Genomic DNA, 17,415 nt, shown 5'->3' on the forward strand with positions numbered 1-17,415 from the left:
CAAATGGACTTTTGGCTGAATGGGCACAAATTCCCAAAGATCTCATCCAAAATCTTGTGTAAAGCCTTGTGCAAAAGAGTTGGAGGCAGTTCTAGCTCCAAAAAGTGGGTGCAAGGTTTTAGGCTGTAATGTTCAGTAAGGTCATGTAGGTGTCATGGTCAAGAGTGTCATAGTAAAATATAATTGTTGATTTATAAACCTTAAAGACTACTGAGAAAAAAAAACTGTGTACAAAGATAAATGGATTCATTTTTATTTGCTACAATATTATGTTCTGTTATGTAGGTGTAAAGAATTAATTTTGGCAACTTCAAGAGCTTTATTTGACCTGATTGATGAAGACACAAGACAGGTTTGTAGTTACTTTAATTTCTTTATTTTTGGGAGGGTTGAGAAGAGAAGGAAATGTTTTGTGGATAGCAGATTTTTCTGTATTGGTTCTCCGGTTCCATGGTGCACTTGCAGAGCCCAAGTAATACCAGAAAAATGGAAAGCCACAAGCGGTCACCACATTTTGGAAACTGTTTTGCATTGAAGAGGTTGTGTTCAGGCTTGGGAAAGTCGACTGCTTTCTTCTTTGGAAATGACCTCACATCCGTTATGTCATATAGCAGTTAAAATGAATAGGACTGAGCAGCAGCATAGCCATGTGACCAGTGGATGTGATGTCTCTTCCTGAGCAGGAATCGGCCATGATTTTTTAATCCCGTGCAACCCCTTTTAAGGAATTTATTTAATGGGCCATCAGAAGTTTCATAGGATTTTTTTTTTTTATTTTTTTTTTTAATCCGTTTTTCCTTGTTTTTCATTGAGTAAAAAATTGTGTATTTTATTCTAATTTCTGTTGAGAACGGCAGTACTTTATTTGTAGTTTTGAATTGCTGTTTGGGCACATGGGAGAAATCATTAAGCAACTTTTTGTTTGAAGCACAGGTATTGTTGCGATGAAGTTGTTACCAAGTCAGGTATGCAGAGCTCCTGAGGACCATAAGACCATAAATGCAGGGACTTTCTATAGTCTTTTACGTGTCAGAAACTCAGACATGATTGCTTTACTATGGATAAGTTATCAGACAGGGACATCACTGCATATAAAGATAACCAATCCACAATATGGAAATCTTGCCTAGGTTTCTGACAATTCCCAGATCTTAGAACACTTCATCACTTATTTAGGCCTTGATCTCTGTGACTCACTAGTTACATTTTTGAAATTGAACTTTGTGTTTCTTCTAACTAAACTTATTTGGAATCTGGGCACCTGGAACTACCTAATGCTGTCCTGGACTGGCAGGATCCATACAGTCATGGTTACTCTACTAAGAATTCTATACTATTTCTGCACATGACCCACTCCACCACCGTAACTGCCCTTCAAATAAGTGCAACAGCAAATAATTTTATTTTGGCCAATAGAAGATCCATATCATCAGAGGCCAGATGTATTATTAAAAAAACATTAAGGGGCCTTTGGGTTCCAAAGCTTATACAGGTACTACAGAGTGGTTAGGATATCTCAGCTATGCTCCGTTCATAATGCACTTGAGCCATCACAGTGGGTCTTTCTAATTTATCCCCAAATGTTACACCCTCCCTTCAGGCTCTCCTTTGGTCTCTCAGTACATTTATTTTGTAGTTTTATTGCCATTGTACTTTTGGACTTTTATGTATACAAATAAAAATGTAGCCTTGTAACCTAAGCCGTAATTTGATGGTCTTTAAGAAGAAAAATGGGATGCACAAGAAGAGGGAGAGGAGGAAACTGGTGGTACAGATAGAAGAAACCGGAGATCAGCAAAAGCAGAGACAGCAATACTCCTACCACCTGCTCTGAAAGACAAAAACAGATTAAGTGCTATGGAGTAGTCACTGACTGAGCAATAGCAACAGTCAATGAGGTGGGACCATCCTGTTTTGATTCCTTGGCTGTTTGATAGACTGCTGATCATGGCACAACAAGGTTTAAAATGCAACCAAACAGTACTTAAATGGCCACTAACCTTCACACAGTCTTTACATAACCAGTACAAGTTAACAAACAAAGCTGCATTATATATCTTGACAGACAAATCCTTTTACACTTATCAGGCACAATGTAAGTCATAACACGGCCATATATAGTGTTGTTCCCTATGTACAGCCAAATAAGCTAGATGGAAAAGTGGAAAACTCTCAATTTCTTTGCATATCGTACACACTGTGAGGTGACCTGCCAAAGCACTCTCCAGAAAGAGTCCTAGTATTACACTTCATTTACTTGGAAATAGCACTTCAGAGCCTGCTTTAAGTTTAACGACTATAAATGTTAATTTGTAACTAACCATTTTATTATCGTAGGGTTAAAAATTCTTCACTTCCATTGTTAATTTTTTTTTAATATTATTGGTTTATTAGGGTACAAATCATGACTTAATTTTCTTACACAAATTCAGATCTTAACTAACCTTGCACCTAATGTTTTCCCTGTAATTGCAAATCCAAGCTCAGCTGGATAGTGTATAATACAGGATCAGCTGCTAAGGTGCTTATAGTTGTACCGTGCGGAATCCACTAGCAAGACTTAATAATACTTATATAAGTAGAATTGAACTGTGATACTTGCCAAGCATATGTCTGTGTCCTCTATTTTTTTGAAAGTGAATGGGCACAAGATACAAATAAAGGTCGTTAAAAAACAATGTCTAGTTCACCAAGAAAAAATGTTAGGAAAATAATGGATCTAAAACTTTTAATATAAAATATAATATTGTTGTGTGCAAATAACTCCACAATCTTGCTACATGAGCCTCCCACTGACCAACATAGATGACCTACATAGAACTGCAGGGAGTAAGAACAGAATGGTCTGTCCAACTGTGGATGATGTAAGACCCTATAGAAACTACAAGTCCCTATGTACACTGACCTCCTGTCCAAAATATATACACAAAAAGGAAGGCATCGTTCTTGAAGTGGCACCCTTTTAGCCTGTTTGGACATGCAAGCCTTGTATTCTTCATTTCCACATCACTTGGGATACAGAGCTATTGAATATTTATGATTCAGAGGGACATTTTTTGAGACCACATAACAACTTTATACTTGATCTACTGAAGTTTGTATTGGAGCCTAATGTTTTTTAAAATTTGAGGGGCAAACCTTTCACCAGCTGAGGGATATAGCAATGGGGAGCCCTGTGGCCCCCACTTATGCTAATCTGTACCTCGGCTGTACCCCTAGAGGACTTGAACCTGCAAGTCCCATAGACGTCAATACAAGTGTATTGCAGTCTATGAAAGATTCTATACATTACTGTTGCGGATGGTCATAGACCAGCTGCAATAGTAATATAGTGATGACAAACCTGGGAGCCTTCATTAGGCTCCCGGCTGTCATTGGAACAGTTCGGCTCTTGCTACCTCACCGCGCAGAAGCTGGCCTGCAACTTTAAAGGTGTGGGGACCGGCCCCAAGGCTAGTTTTACACTTTTTTTTTTTTTTTTTTGGGTGGGGGGGAAGGACATCTCCAGAGGGCATCTCCGCTTTAACTCTTACAGCGGAGATGCCGCTGCTAATACCCATGTGAAAGGTTCATTCCATTCCATTCTCCAGAGTGTTAAATAAGGTCATGCACTTGTACTCATGAATCCGTCTGTTCTTCCTGGATTTAAAATTCCCTCTTAAAATCTAAATTATCATGTCATTGGTGATATTATGATCTTCGTTGCAGAAATATTTTGACACAGGAAGGTCCATTTAACACTCTGGAGAATGGAATCAATCTTTCACATGGGTTCATGGCATCCTACAGAAATCACTGAACTGAGGAAACCATAAAGACACTCTGAACTGATAAGAACCTGGGAACTGTGGATTTGTTTACTTGTACATACCAATAAGCCTCTTCCCTCCTAAAATTCTATCCCTATGTGTCCTGTTGTACATAAATATGCAGCCTTCAGAAATAGTTTTTAGTTATATCTGAAGAAGCTGAGAGCTTCGAAACATTATAATCTGTCATCGTTAAGACAGATTATGAGTTTTTTTGTTCTTTAGGAAAAAAGGGCATTTTGGGGGTTTTATAATTTTTTTCGAACACTTTTTTTTTTTCCATTTTTTTTTTTTTTTACTTTCACTTTTTCATGTGTCCCTCTAGGACACTTGGATCAGTGATGATCAGTGACGTGTCTCCCAGCATATAGAGGAGGTCAGGCTATGCACTGTTATTTAGAAATTTGGTGGGGGGTTTGGGGGGCTCTTTGTTAAATTAATTTACCCCAGACAAACCCTTCAAACTTGTCAAATCATCAAATGGAACCCATAAAACTGGTTCATCCTAAAAAGACTACCACCAACCATTTCTTGAATTGGAACAGCTGCCATCCCCATAATCTTAAGTCTGGGATTCCCACTGGACAATTTCTGCAAATTCACCACAAATGTTCATCTGTAACCGACTGTGAGAAGCAATCAGAAGATCTCTGTTTCTGGCATAGCGGCGTCCCTTCTGGTAACATCACCAGTGCATATTTGAGGGCTAAAACTGCTCATTTCACATTGATACCTAAAGAAGTGGAAGAAATTGCTCCAATAAATCCCTATATATTGGTACTTTTGACATTCAGAAAAAAGGAGCTCAAAAAGATCCTGAAGCATTACTGTCAGATTCTTTTAACTGATTGAGACCTTCATGACACTCTGGATCTGTCCTCACATCACATATAGACGAGGATGCAATTTGAGAGATCAGTTGGTCCAGTTTCCTGATGCCTCAAGCTAGCAACACTAACTGGCTAACCAATAGGGCCATTTAAATGTGGCCACTGTAGTGCATGTGATTTGTTTTGTTTTGACTGTAACCAGGAGTTCAGTAGTGCCTCAACAGGTCTGAAATCTATATGTAGAGACTTCATTAATTGCATCACCATTGGTGTAGTCTGTTATTAGATGCCAGTGTTCATGGGATTATGGGGTAAGACACAGAGACAGTTTGGATGTACATTTCAGACTACAGACCTCAAGTTCCAGGGCATCGAATGTCAGACCTTCCATTCATGGTGGGGGACTGGGACTATTTGATTCTGGGTTCACGTAGCACAGGGGGCCAATCAGTCGTGTGTTTGTTTTGTTTTTTTGTTTTGTTTTTTTACCCTCCGGCCCTCTGGGCAGTGGAAGATCATCACCTTCCAGCCCTAACTAACCAGAAGCATGGCTAGGTATATTTAGTGAAGACCATGCCTCATGTACTCAACGAACATCGCTTTCATATCCGTAAAAACTACTTTTTTACATATTTCTTGGTGGAGTCCTCTACATTTCAAAGATACAGCTGGCCTTGAATTCTTAGCCTATATAGTACTGTAGCAGTGGCTCAAAATGGCAGGGGAGGGAGGGTGATAGACTCCCTTTTAAAGTGTAAGGAATTTGTTTGCTATGAAAAAGGAATTTGGATAGGTTAAAGGGGCTCTATCATTGGGAAAAGTCATTTTTAGATAAGCACCTCCTTCCATAGCCTTTAGAAAGTCTATTTCACACCTACCTTTTTTATGGAAATTGCCTCAGTGGTTTTTGAATGAGCCCGTTTTTATTCATATGCTAATTAACCTCTTGGTGCACCCCGGAAGTCTGATCGTGCACCCGCTGCTTTTCTTTCCTATTCATCTGTACAGCACAGGCTGCTGCTGATGGCTTCCTGTTTGCACACACATATAAGAGAGAATAGCAGAGATGAGTGCTGCTGGGAACTTCCTGTGCTGGCTGGAATCTCATTAGCATATGAATAAAAACTGGCTCATTGAAAAGCCACTGAGGCAATTTACATACAAAAGGTAAGTGTGAAATAGCATTTCTAAAGGCTATGTATGTATGTGCTTAGTTAAAAATGACTTTTCCCAATGATAGAGCCCCTTTAAAGGGATTCTACCATTAAACTACCTTTTTTTTTTCTAATGAACACAATCGGAATAGCCTTAAGAAAGGCTATTCGTCTCCTACCTTTAGACGTGGTCTCCGCTGCGCCGTTCCATAGAAATACCGGTTTTAACTAGTATGCAAATGATCTCTCTGCAGCAATGAGGGCGGGCCCCAGCGCTGAAACAGTGATGAGCGCAAGAGTGGCTACCCAAAAATGGCCGCCGGCCGGCTCCTGTATTGAACTGCAAGAGCGGCTACCCAAAAATGGCCACCGTCTGGCTCCTGTATTGAACTGCAAGAGCAGCTACCCAAAAATGGCCGCCAGCCGGCTCCTGTATTGAACTGCAAGAGCGGCTACCCAAAAATGGCCGCCGGCCGGCTCCTGTATTGAACTGTAAGAGCGGCTACCCAAAAATGGCCGCTGGCCGGCTCCTGTATTGAACTGCAAGAGCGGCTACCCAAAAATGGGCAAGAGAAGCCAGAAGAGGCGGAGTTGCTGCAGAAGAAGGAGGCGGCGCAGGAAAGAGCGCTCGGGCAGCAATGGGGATGCGCTCATCGGCCTTCAGCGCTTGGGCCCGCCCTCATTGCTGCGGAGAGCTCATTTGCATACCGGTTAAAACCGGTATTTCTACAGAACGGCGTTTCTTAAGGCTATTCCGATGTGGTAATTAGAAAAAAAAGTAGTTTAATGGTAGAATCCCTTTAATAAAGTATATTGTAAAAATCGTCCTAAACAACCCTGATACACTAGCAAAAAAAAAAGAAAAAAAGAGTTTACATTCATTAGTAACTAGAATATCCAAATCTTACTCTTATACTTTATTAACCTATCGAACTTCCTTTTTTAATAAAAATCAGGATGTAACATTTACATTGGCAACCCTCTCACTTCAAATGGCTGTATCTTAGGTTTTATACAACCTAGAAGAATGGTTGCAGTTCATGCTTCGAATAAAATCCTTGTTCAATGGACATTGTGCGCCCTATGTGGGACAGTGACTAAATTCCATATCAGTATGTTTTATTAGTTCTAGGTTTCATATTAAAACATTTGTTTCATTTCTTATATTTTTATTAGATAACAGAAGATTCGAATAAAAGAGTTGCTGTCTTAAAACATCACTTTGTCAGACACCCAGCAAAACTATATGAGCCGTCGTATGAAACCACCATAAATGTTTCAGGTATTTAAATATAAACATTTCAGCAACTATGCTATCATAGTTAAATGGGGTTTCCCACAAATATAACCATATTTTAATTTTCTAGGTATTTTAAAAGATTAAACTTGTTTTGCAAATATACCGTATATACTCTAGTATAAGCCGAGTTTTTCAGCACACTTTTTGTGCTGAAAAAGTCCGCCTGGGCTTATACTCGGGTCATTACGGTAATTCAGCAATATTTATAGTTACAGACTCTGCATACAGACACAGGGACGGGTGCTGGGCCGCAGCATCCTGCTATGAGCGTGGCAATGCTGCTCATTTCAAACTGCAGAAGTACTTACGGTACTTCTGCTACCAGGCCCGGAACGCAGACTCCATCACACGCCGGGTGACATGGCCATGTAACCTCAGGCCCGCACCCGGCGCGTATCTGCGTTCCGGGCCTGCTAGCAGAAGTACCATAAGTACTGCTGCAGTTTGAAATGAGCAGGATAGCCACACTCATGCTATGAGCATGGCGATGCTGCGGCCCGGCACCCGCCCCGGTGTCTGTATGCCGGGTCTGTAACTATAATGGCGCCGCTCTGCTCCAGAGCGGTCACCATACCATCCAGCACCTCCGCTGTAACTTTTACAGCGCTAATCCTGGAGCTCCCTGTTATCAGCATTAGCTTTGACATCTCTGCTGTAAGTGTTACAGCAAAGATGCTCTCCGACTATGTCCCAGTCAGAGTGAATGGGCAGGCGCCGCCATGCTGCTGGAGGGAGCGGGCGCGACCGCTCTCTCAAGGGCGATCCTGAAGATAGGAACTGCGGTCAGCTGCCGGCAGAAGCGCTTCTGCCAGGGATTCCCCTCAGCGCTACTGCTGACAGCTGGCTGCAGTTCCCCTTCAGGTCCAGCGAGCTGAGGTTCTCCTTCAGGCCCGTCCCTCAGCGCTCCTGCCGGGGATTCCCCTCAGTGCTTTTGTAAAGGGTCTCCAGCCGGCAGTGGTTCTCTATTTCAGGCTGCTCTATGCAGCCTGCAAAAGAAATGACAATTTTTGCAATGTATTGCAATGCATTAGCATTGCAATGCATTGCATTAGTGATCAGACCCCCTGGGGTTTAAGACCCCTAGGGGGTCTAATAAATGGGGAAAAAAAAGTAAAATAAATAAATAAAAATAAGTATTAAAAACTCAAATCCTCCCCCTTTCCCTAGAACACATATAAAACTAATATTGTGAAACATACACGTTAAATATATTTTTCCTGTATGGTAAATGCCGTTGTGGGAAAAAAAGTTGTGTAACTGATCCTTCCCTGAGACTAAGTCCCCCCCCCCCCCCACTTGGTATTGAGCCTATCTGCAGTGCTCCTATTCCGTCGGGTAGGGGTTAATAGGAGCACTGCAGATACCCTATATTCAGCCAGGCTGAATTCCAACTGGGGGAAAAAAAAACCCAGTCCTCAAGCTCAGGGAAGGGGCAGACAGACAACCAAAGCACCCCCTCCCCTTCCCCAGCGTCTACGGCACCGAAAATTTTCCAGTAACCGCTGTGTCCCCCCCCCCCCCCTTTCAGGCTTATACTTGAGTCAATAAGATTTTTCCCAGTTTTTTGTGGTAAAATTAGGGGTCTCAGCTTATATTCGAGTTGGCTTATACTCGAGTATATACGGTAAATAATTTTGCAGAGTTTTAACCCTTTTACTGCCAAGGGTCTCTGGAAATTTTGCACCTCCAGTAGCCAGAGCAATTTTCACAGTTTTGAGATGGACAAATCAAACCTAAATTGCAACATTAAAAAAGCATCCAACCCCCCATACCTATATATTTTCTTAAAGTAGACACCTGCAGCATTGTCTGAATGCCACTTGATACTGTGTACGAACAGGCACCTTCATGCAATTTTGATTTAAAGTGAACGTTTTATGAAAACATGCAAATAAATATATATTAGTTGCTAAAAGCAGAAATCAAACAAAAAAATGAAATGCACCAAATCTCCTAAAAATAAGAGTTCAACATGTGCAGAGTTCATTCATATCACTATGGCCTACTTCCACATGCACATGTCTTCAGAAAATCACCAGAACTGGAAGGAACAAAAATCTGCTTTGAAGCTGGAAATGCAAACCATGAAAAGTAAGGGAAACCCTAAACCCTATATATTTTTTTTTTTTAAAAGTAGACAACCTGAAAATTACAAATGTCTTAATGGGTCACCAATAGCCACATCCACCTTCATGCAACTTTGTGACAAACCCAAATAATTTTTTGAAAAAAATGCGCTAAAACACGTATTTGCACCTAAAACTCATGTTCAATCTCAGATTCATATACAAAATACATTTAAAATAATAGCTTAAGGTGTAGACAATGTATACGAGGGGGGACCCAAAATTTCCAGAATGAGGCTGCTGCGCTCACAGTTTTCGTAGTATGCGATTCTGCAGCTAGTTATTTGTTCAACCACGTCTTCTCAGTCAGTGTGCCAAGCGGCGTTGATGCGGAAGGTTTCGTCTACCCGCAGTGAATTTTCTTGCAAGAGCTGTTTTGTTCAGCCGTCGTTTTTCTTCATGGAGAAGTTTTATGAGCAGCGTGCGGCTGTGAAGTTTTGCTTTCTTCTCGGGAAAAAACCACCGGAAACTGTTCAAATGTTGAAGACCGCTTACAAGAATGACGCTATGTGTCAAGCTCAAGTTTACTCGAGGTTCACCCGCTTTAAAATTGATAATGTCAATTGATGATCAGCTGTGTTCTGGATGTCCGTCAACTTCCCGAACGGACGAAAGTGTCCAAAAAAATCAACGAGCTTGTGCGTGAAGATCGACGAGGAACCATTGAGGAACTCGGAAAGGCGAAAAGGCCTGAAATGTGGCAGTCTGGTGATTGTTTTTTTCACCACGACAATGACCCAGCCCACACCGCCATCTCGGTGACCACTTTCATGGCAAGAAATTGCATGGCTGTCTTGCCCCACCCACCCTATTCACCCGATATGAAGAGGAACCTCAAGGGGAAGCGTTTCGCCGACGTGGAGGAGATGAAGAGGAAAACGACGGAGGTGTATTGTTGCCAAAGGAGAGTACTTTGAAGGAGATTGAAGGAATTTTGTACAAAATAATAAATACACGCTTAAAAAAACAACTTTTCTGGAAACTTTTGGCTACCCCCTTGTATATATTTACTATATGTACCACAAACATGAACTACAACAAGAGCTCAGGCTCCCAAAAACCCTAATACAGAAGACAAGCTGGATTTTGCTGTTATTGACTAATATAATACTGACGGTGAATATTGCAAGGTATACGTGCCACTAATATAGTAATTGTAGAAATAGATGAGTAGTCTATTATTTGGACGTATTAAAACTTGAAACTTTATTAGTATCTATTAAAAGTAAATAATTCAAAAAAACTAAACAAAAAAACAACCACCCAAGTGTTCAATTTCCAAAACAAAAAGGGGAAGGAAAAAGGACTGAATAATTCATGGTTTCACTTCTGTGGGAATATTTTAAAACCCACAGAAAAGCTAATTCAGTCCAATAAAAGAGAATTTTTCTCCTCTGCTTATATAGAAAGTCACTAAATACTATGACTAAGGAGCAATAGACTCATCAGAAAATTCCCTCAGTCCATTAAAACTGCCAGTGTCATTGGTGCAATGCTCTGCCTACTAGAGATTTAACCAGTGGCGCTACTTTTTTTTTTTTTTCTTTTACTCTAATATAAAAAGTGTACTCTATTATTTTACAGAGACCTCAAGATGGCTTTTTATTGATGCAAGAAGCTGGGGTATTACAGTTACAAAGGCAAGTTGATTTATGTGCCAAGCATAGATCTATTAAAATAACTTTTAATACACTTTTTATGTATAATTCTATTACTGATCAATGGCTACAGGAGGAAGCCACACCTCTCCATTATCCTTTAAAATTCGAGGTCACTTCTTAGTACACAGCAAGTGCGTGGCAAGCACACGGATCCCATATAGTCTATGGGGTCCGTGTCCTTAACTGTATAATATAGCTCTAAGACGGTTCACACTACTGTTGGATTCCATTATGAAGTTGTCTGTTTACAACCCCCCCCCCACCCCCCAAAAAAAGAAGCATATAACCAACATTAACTGACACTAACTGATGCTGACTAATGTTAATGTGTCTGGGGTTTTTTTTTTTGTTTTTTTAACTGCTCCATTTAAATGGATCAGTTTAAAAAAGGACACATTAATATCAGTTGGTGTCGTGTTTTTTTTTTTTTTTTTTTATACGATCCATTTTTTGCTGTTTATGCTTTCTGAGCATGCGCAAAAATTAAACTGACACAAAATAACGGACAGTAACTGATGGCTATCAGTTACTGTCTGTTATATTTCCATTGCCTATAGACCTCAATGTAAAAAAAAAAAAAAAAAAAAAAAACACTTGCTGTCTGTTTTTTCAAACTAACAAAGTCCTGCATGTAGCATTTTTTTTTGTCCACTTGAAAAATCAGACATGGTTGTAAATGGACACTAAAGGACACAAGATAAAATCCCATTGCAATGAATGGAAATTGCAAATGGACCAGCTAGTGTCCGTTACTAAAATCTTGTACGGACAATAGCCACGGACACTGCTGAGCGGACACCAATGGTAGGCTGTTGGTATGTAAAATAAGGAACTGATGCCCCCCCCCCCCCTCCTTCTCTATCCATTACTACTGATTTCACATGTAATTCTGCCAGGAGTAATTGTGAAATAGAAGCGAATGGCTAAAGAAAAGTTTACATAGTATCTAAGAACACTGAACTATAAATAAAGGGCATATACAGCTAGGCATGATGCAGCTAAAAGGATCCTTGACACTAGTATATTGTAAGCAGTAAGCTATGCAGAATGTTCAGTCTAGTGCAGAGAAAACTGTTTGCAGATGTTCTGTAACGAAAACGGCCTCTCCCGTATCTATCCTTGTGTGATAATTTCCCTTCTTCCAGTCACTATGAAAGCTGTCTTAAAGGGGTATTCCCATCTCAAGGATCCCATTTATACTGCTAGCTTATATAAATAAAAGTGTCTTTTTAAATGCATTACTGCTTCGTTTGCCTATATAATAATTATTCCTCCCATTGTTTACATGTTTCCCTGGTCACCATCCTGTCCCGTGATAACAGGTTGGAGGGATGAGTAACTGCTCTCTTGGGGGTTCCGTTCTCATGATGTTATGTACAGATCTGTGGCCAAGACATTCAGTAAAGCTAATTGTAGTTTGCTAATAAAGATTTGGACAGTGGAAATCTCTCTATGTAAACAAAGATGACATTGAGTTTACTCATGTCAGGTGTGTGGGGTGTTTTGTTTGTTTTTTTTTTTTGTTCCCCCCCCCCTCCTTTCCAAACCTGTGTAATATATATATATATATTTACTGTGCATATTATTTTATCTACATTTATATTAGATTTATAGTAATGGTAGTAAACTCTCAAGGTAAAGGCAATATCTATATGTAATGAGGTATTTTGTAGAGTCCTGGCCATCAAACAGTCAAAGCCTTGGACAAAGACCCATTGGTTTTATTTTCAGGGGACTGCCACGTCCGATTGTTTTATTGATGACTGAGGGGTATATGTTTCCATTGGCCTAATTGTTGTGGGACTTTTTAATATTTCTAACCGCACCTTAAGTTTTAGCAGTATATTGTTCTTTTGGAATTGGAGATCAAATATGCACAGTCAATGTACATTACGTTACAAAGGTTTTGAGAGAAAAATTTGCTTAAACATGCTGCCAGGACTAACAATGGCCTAGCAGTAAAATGTTATCTTTGTCTGTCATCTCTTTATGTAAATACTAACAGCCTTTATTATTAAACTGCAATTAGCAGATGATAACAGCTGAGAGCTAGAATTAATAGAGACCTCAGTCTCTCCCTTCCAGAAGGCTGTAATGTCATCTGTCTTGGATAAGTTAACAGACTGGGTTCCTTGACAACGTTGTCTAAACAGTGGAGGAATTACCTAACATAGCAGACAAACCAAGCAACATTGCTAAAGCACTGCACTTGAATTTACATAAACTAGCAGTTTAGATTTTTAAAAACCCCAAAACAAATTAGAGCAGAATCCACTTGAAAAATTGCTTTGTATGATCTTGGAGAGGGATTAATATTATTTTGATTCTTTTTAAAAACAGGCATACAGTGAAACGTATTTTGCATTTCCTCTTTTCGATAAAAGGAAAACATATAACCAATTTCACTGTCGAAGCACCTTCTTGGTAAGATATTCTTTATTTTTCCTTGAAATGTAGCCAATACATGTAGACTGAGCATCAGCAGCATTCATGTGTGTTCATGATGGCGTGTTCATAAAAGCTGTTTGAGTTTTGCATAAACACCAGTTATGACCATTACCCAAGGTTTGTGACTACTTATGTCTGATATCTGGCATAAACTGTATAATACATTTGCCCCAGTATGTGGTGTTGGACAAGTAAAAATAGTTTATTTATGGACCTGATATTTGAACATTTCATTTGCATAAAGCAGAAATGTAACACTACTTTTTCAGCTTTCTTAACTTTATAGATATCCTTTTACTACAGATATAAAATGTATGCAAGCCATGTTCACAACACCTCTTTAATCATCTGTTTAACCACTTTCGGACCGTCCATTGGGTAACTAAGTCTGGGTGGCTCTATTGTTCTGGGAGGACGTAACCACATGTCCTTGCAGTTTCAAGCTGCACAAGTGGAAAGCCGGAGATTCTCTAGAGAGGGCAAGGACAGTTTATTACTGTCTCTGCCTTCCCGATAGATCGCTGTGTACACAGCTATGGAAGATGCAGCTCCCCTCTGACCTAGCAGTCACATGATCCTCCTGGGATCAAAGGCTGTCAGAGCTGCTCCTCTAGCACCCAGATCAGTTCAGCAGTAATGGGCAGGAAGTTGCATTCTTCCTGTAATGGGGCAAAGGTATCAGCCCCAGTTACAAGGGAAATCTGCCTCCCCCATCAAACAATAGTGTTCAGATGCTCCCAAAGGGCGACCCGCTATTATCTGCACATCCGATAACTTCCCATGACTTTTGGCCACTGAGTGTATTTAACCCGTTCCCACCAATGGCACTTTTTGACTTCCTGACAAAGCTCGATTTCTCAAAACTGACGTCACTTTATGTGGCAATAACTTTGGAACGCTTTAACTTACCAAAGTGATTTTTAGATTATTTTTTCGTATTACATTGTACTTCATGTTAGTGGTACATTTTGGTTGATATGTTTTGTGTTTAATTATGAAAAAATAGGAATTTTTGGTGGAAATTTGAAAAAATAAGCATTTTATAAAGTTTGAAATGATGTGCATTGCATACAGATAGTCAGACCGCCAAAATTATATCCTAAATCTCATGTCCCAGATCTCTGCTTTATGTCGGCATCAAACTTTAGTCACCCTTTTATTTTTACAGACATTATAGGATTTACAAGTGAAACAACAATATTCAAAATTTTCGAGAAATTTCAAAAACCCATTTTTAAGGGACTAATCCAGTTATGAAGGGGTTTTGAAAGACCCTTGTATTAAAGCCCCCCATAAATCACCCCATTTTCAAAACTGCACCCCTTAAATAAGCTAAAACAACATATACCTAGTATTTCAACCCTATAAGTGCTTAACAGGAATTAAGACAAAATAGAGGTGAAATTTAAACATTTGATTTTATTTTACTAATATTTTCGTTTAGCCCTAGAATTTGCACATTCACAAGGGGTTAAAGGAGAAAACGCATCCCACAATTTGTTATGCAAGTTCTCCTGACTACCACTTGTGGGTGTAAACTAATATATGGACACACAGCGAGACGTAAAAGGGAAGGCGCGCCAAGGAGCTCTTAGAGGGCAGATCTGGCTGTGATCAGTTTCAGGAACCATGTCGCATTTACAAAGCCCTTGAGGTGTCAAAACAGTGGAAACCTCTAGAAAGTGACCCCGTTTTGAAAACCGCACCCCTCAAAGAATTTATCAAGTGATGTAGTGAGCATTAGTAACCCAGAAGTGAATATATAAGCTGTGCGGAGTAAATTGGGTACACCAAATCCCATTCTATTTTCCCACTTGCTCCTATGACACAGATGGGGAAGAGGGGCATTCTGGGGGGTCAGCGCTGGTGTATTATCTCTCATAAGCTCAAAATATGGGGTGTCCCCTGAAAACACTTGCACAGCTTATACATTTACTTCTAGTCGCAGCCACTTTTATGTCCTAATGATTTGGCGACTTTTGGGGTTTTTATCTTCATGTTGTACAAGCTAGATTTTTATTTTTATTTTCTGGTAATGTGGCCATATGAGGGCTTGGTGTTTGCGGTATTAAATGTACTTTTCAATGCCACCATTTTGGGGTGCCTGTAACTTATTGACTACATTAACTCTTTCTGGGTGGGATGTAAAAGGAAACATCAATTCTAGCATTGCTTTAAGCATATGTTTTTCTCGTGCAGCGTACAGCATAAGTAACATGTTACCTTTATTCTGCGGGTCGGTACGGTTACGGTGATACCTCATTTATATTATTTTTTAATGCGTTGCTATTTGTGCTGAATAAAATTCAATTTAGGGGGAAAATCAATTTATTTTTTATTTCATTTTTATTTTTCAGTAGACAGAGCTGGTTGAGGGCTTATTTTTTGCGGGATGACCTCTGTTTGTTTTTTATTGGTACCATTTTGGTTTTCATCTGACCATTTGATTACTTTTTATTGAATATTTTGTAAGGCAAAGGTGGTGAATAATCATTATTTTGGGTGGTTTCCTGTGTGGTTTTTTTTTTTATGTCGTTCAGGTTAAATAGTGTTTTAATTTTATTGTTCAGGTTATTACGGACGTGGTGATACCAAATATGTAATGTTTTTTTCAATTTTACACAAAGAAAAATTTTATATGGGAAAATGAGATTTTTGGGGCTTTATTTATTTCTAATTTATTTTAAACTTATTTAAACTTTTTTATTTTTACTTTTTTATCACTTTTTTTTCTGTCCCCATGGGGGATTGAAGCAGTGATCTGCTGATCACTGCTTCACTAGATGTATGCTGCAATACACGTGTTAGGGTGAATTCACACTGAGTAAACGCTAGCTTATTCTGAACGTAAAACACGTTCAGAATAAGCGGCGTCTAAAGCAGCTCCATTCATTTCTATGGGAGCGGGGATACGAGCGCTCCCCATAGAAATGAATGGGCTGCTTCTTTCACTCCGTGCAGTCCCATTGAAGTGAATGGGGAGTGCCGGCGTATACGGCAAGCTCTGCTCATGCCGGAGCGTACACGCCGGCACTCCCCATTCACTTCAATGGGACTGCACGGAGTGAAAGAAGCAGCCCATTCATTTCTATGGGGAGCGCTCGTATCCCCGCTCCCATAGAAATGAATGGAGCTGCTTTAGACGCCGCTTATTCTGAACGTGTTTTACGTTCAGAATAAGCTAGCGTTTACTCAGTGTGAATTCACCCTTACACGTGTATTGCAGAGCACAGGAAGCAGTCATCCTGTGCAGACGCACGGGATGACTGCTTCCATTCCTTGCAGGATCAACCAGGTATGTGGAGGGGACGGCATGGGGCAGACCCGGGGTCACTGATCAGACCCCGGGCTGCCCACTACCAACACCAGCACCCCCTGAAACAGTTGCGGGGGGTGCCGATTGGAACCATTATGTCACGATCCCCGGAGATGCTGGCGGTCATGTTTGACCGCCAGCATGTCAGGGCTTAACACCCGCGATTGGACCCGGTTCCGACTGTGGGTGTCACAGGGCATTGTCAGCTGTATGTTACGGCTGACACCCGCAGGGCATGGTGCACACAAAGTTTCTGTGCGCACCATGCAGCTGCCGTAGTACTATGGCAGTTTGCGGGAAGTCCTTCCCGGCAGCTCTGTACTATTACTATTATATTACCATTATATTACTATTATGTTGCAGAAATGCAGTGGGGTTTTTTTTGTTTGTTTGTTTTTGTTGCAGATTTTGCTAGGGTTTTTTGAGCTAAAGTCAGGAGTGGATTTAACAGAAAGCAAACGTCTAAGACAGGGGTAGGGAACCTTTGGCTCTCCAGCTGCTGTGAAACTACAACTCCCATCATGCTCTATTCACTTCCATGGGAGTTCCCAGAACAGCAGAGCCAGTATGCATGCTGGGAGTTGTAGTTTTGCAACAGCTGGGGAGCTGTACGTTCCCTACCCCTGGTCTAAGAGCTTCCTTTTTATATTTTCCATTTCTCTAAAAAAAATGTATAAAACTGCCCCCCCCCCAAAAAAAAAAAAAAAAAAGTGCCATAAAAATAAAGCCCTATGTTTAAACAAACCCAAAAATGTCTGGTCCTGAATAGAG

At 40.3% G+C, this 17,415-nt stretch overlaps 1 protein-coding gene across 1 annotated transcript in view; it reads left to right on the forward strand.

Annotated features, from left to right (window-relative positions):
* The window catches only part of PGAP1 (post-GPI attachment to proteins inositol deacylase 1), a 133,625-nt gene that overhangs the window by 13,131 nt on the left and 103,079 nt on the right, over nucleotides 1-17,415 (forward strand). The window contains exons 7-10 of the mRNA XM_075285178.1: nucleotides 286-352; nucleotides 6,970-7,075; nucleotides 10,804-10,859; nucleotides 13,221-13,304. Of these exons, the coding sequence (XP_075141279.1) occupies nucleotides 286-352; nucleotides 6,970-7,075; nucleotides 10,804-10,859; nucleotides 13,221-13,304 (313 nt within the window). The remainder of the gene's footprint in view (nucleotides 1-285; nucleotides 353-6,969; nucleotides 7,076-10,803; nucleotides 10,860-13,220; nucleotides 13,305-17,415) is intronic.

Source organism: Leptodactylus fuscus, chromosome 8 (assembly GCF_031893055.1).
Source record: "Leptodactylus fuscus isolate aLepFus1 chromosome 8, aLepFus1.hap2, whole genome shotgun sequence".
Classification (NCBI taxonomy): domain Eukaryota; kingdom Metazoa; phylum Chordata; class Amphibia; order Anura; family Leptodactylidae; genus Leptodactylus; species Leptodactylus fuscus.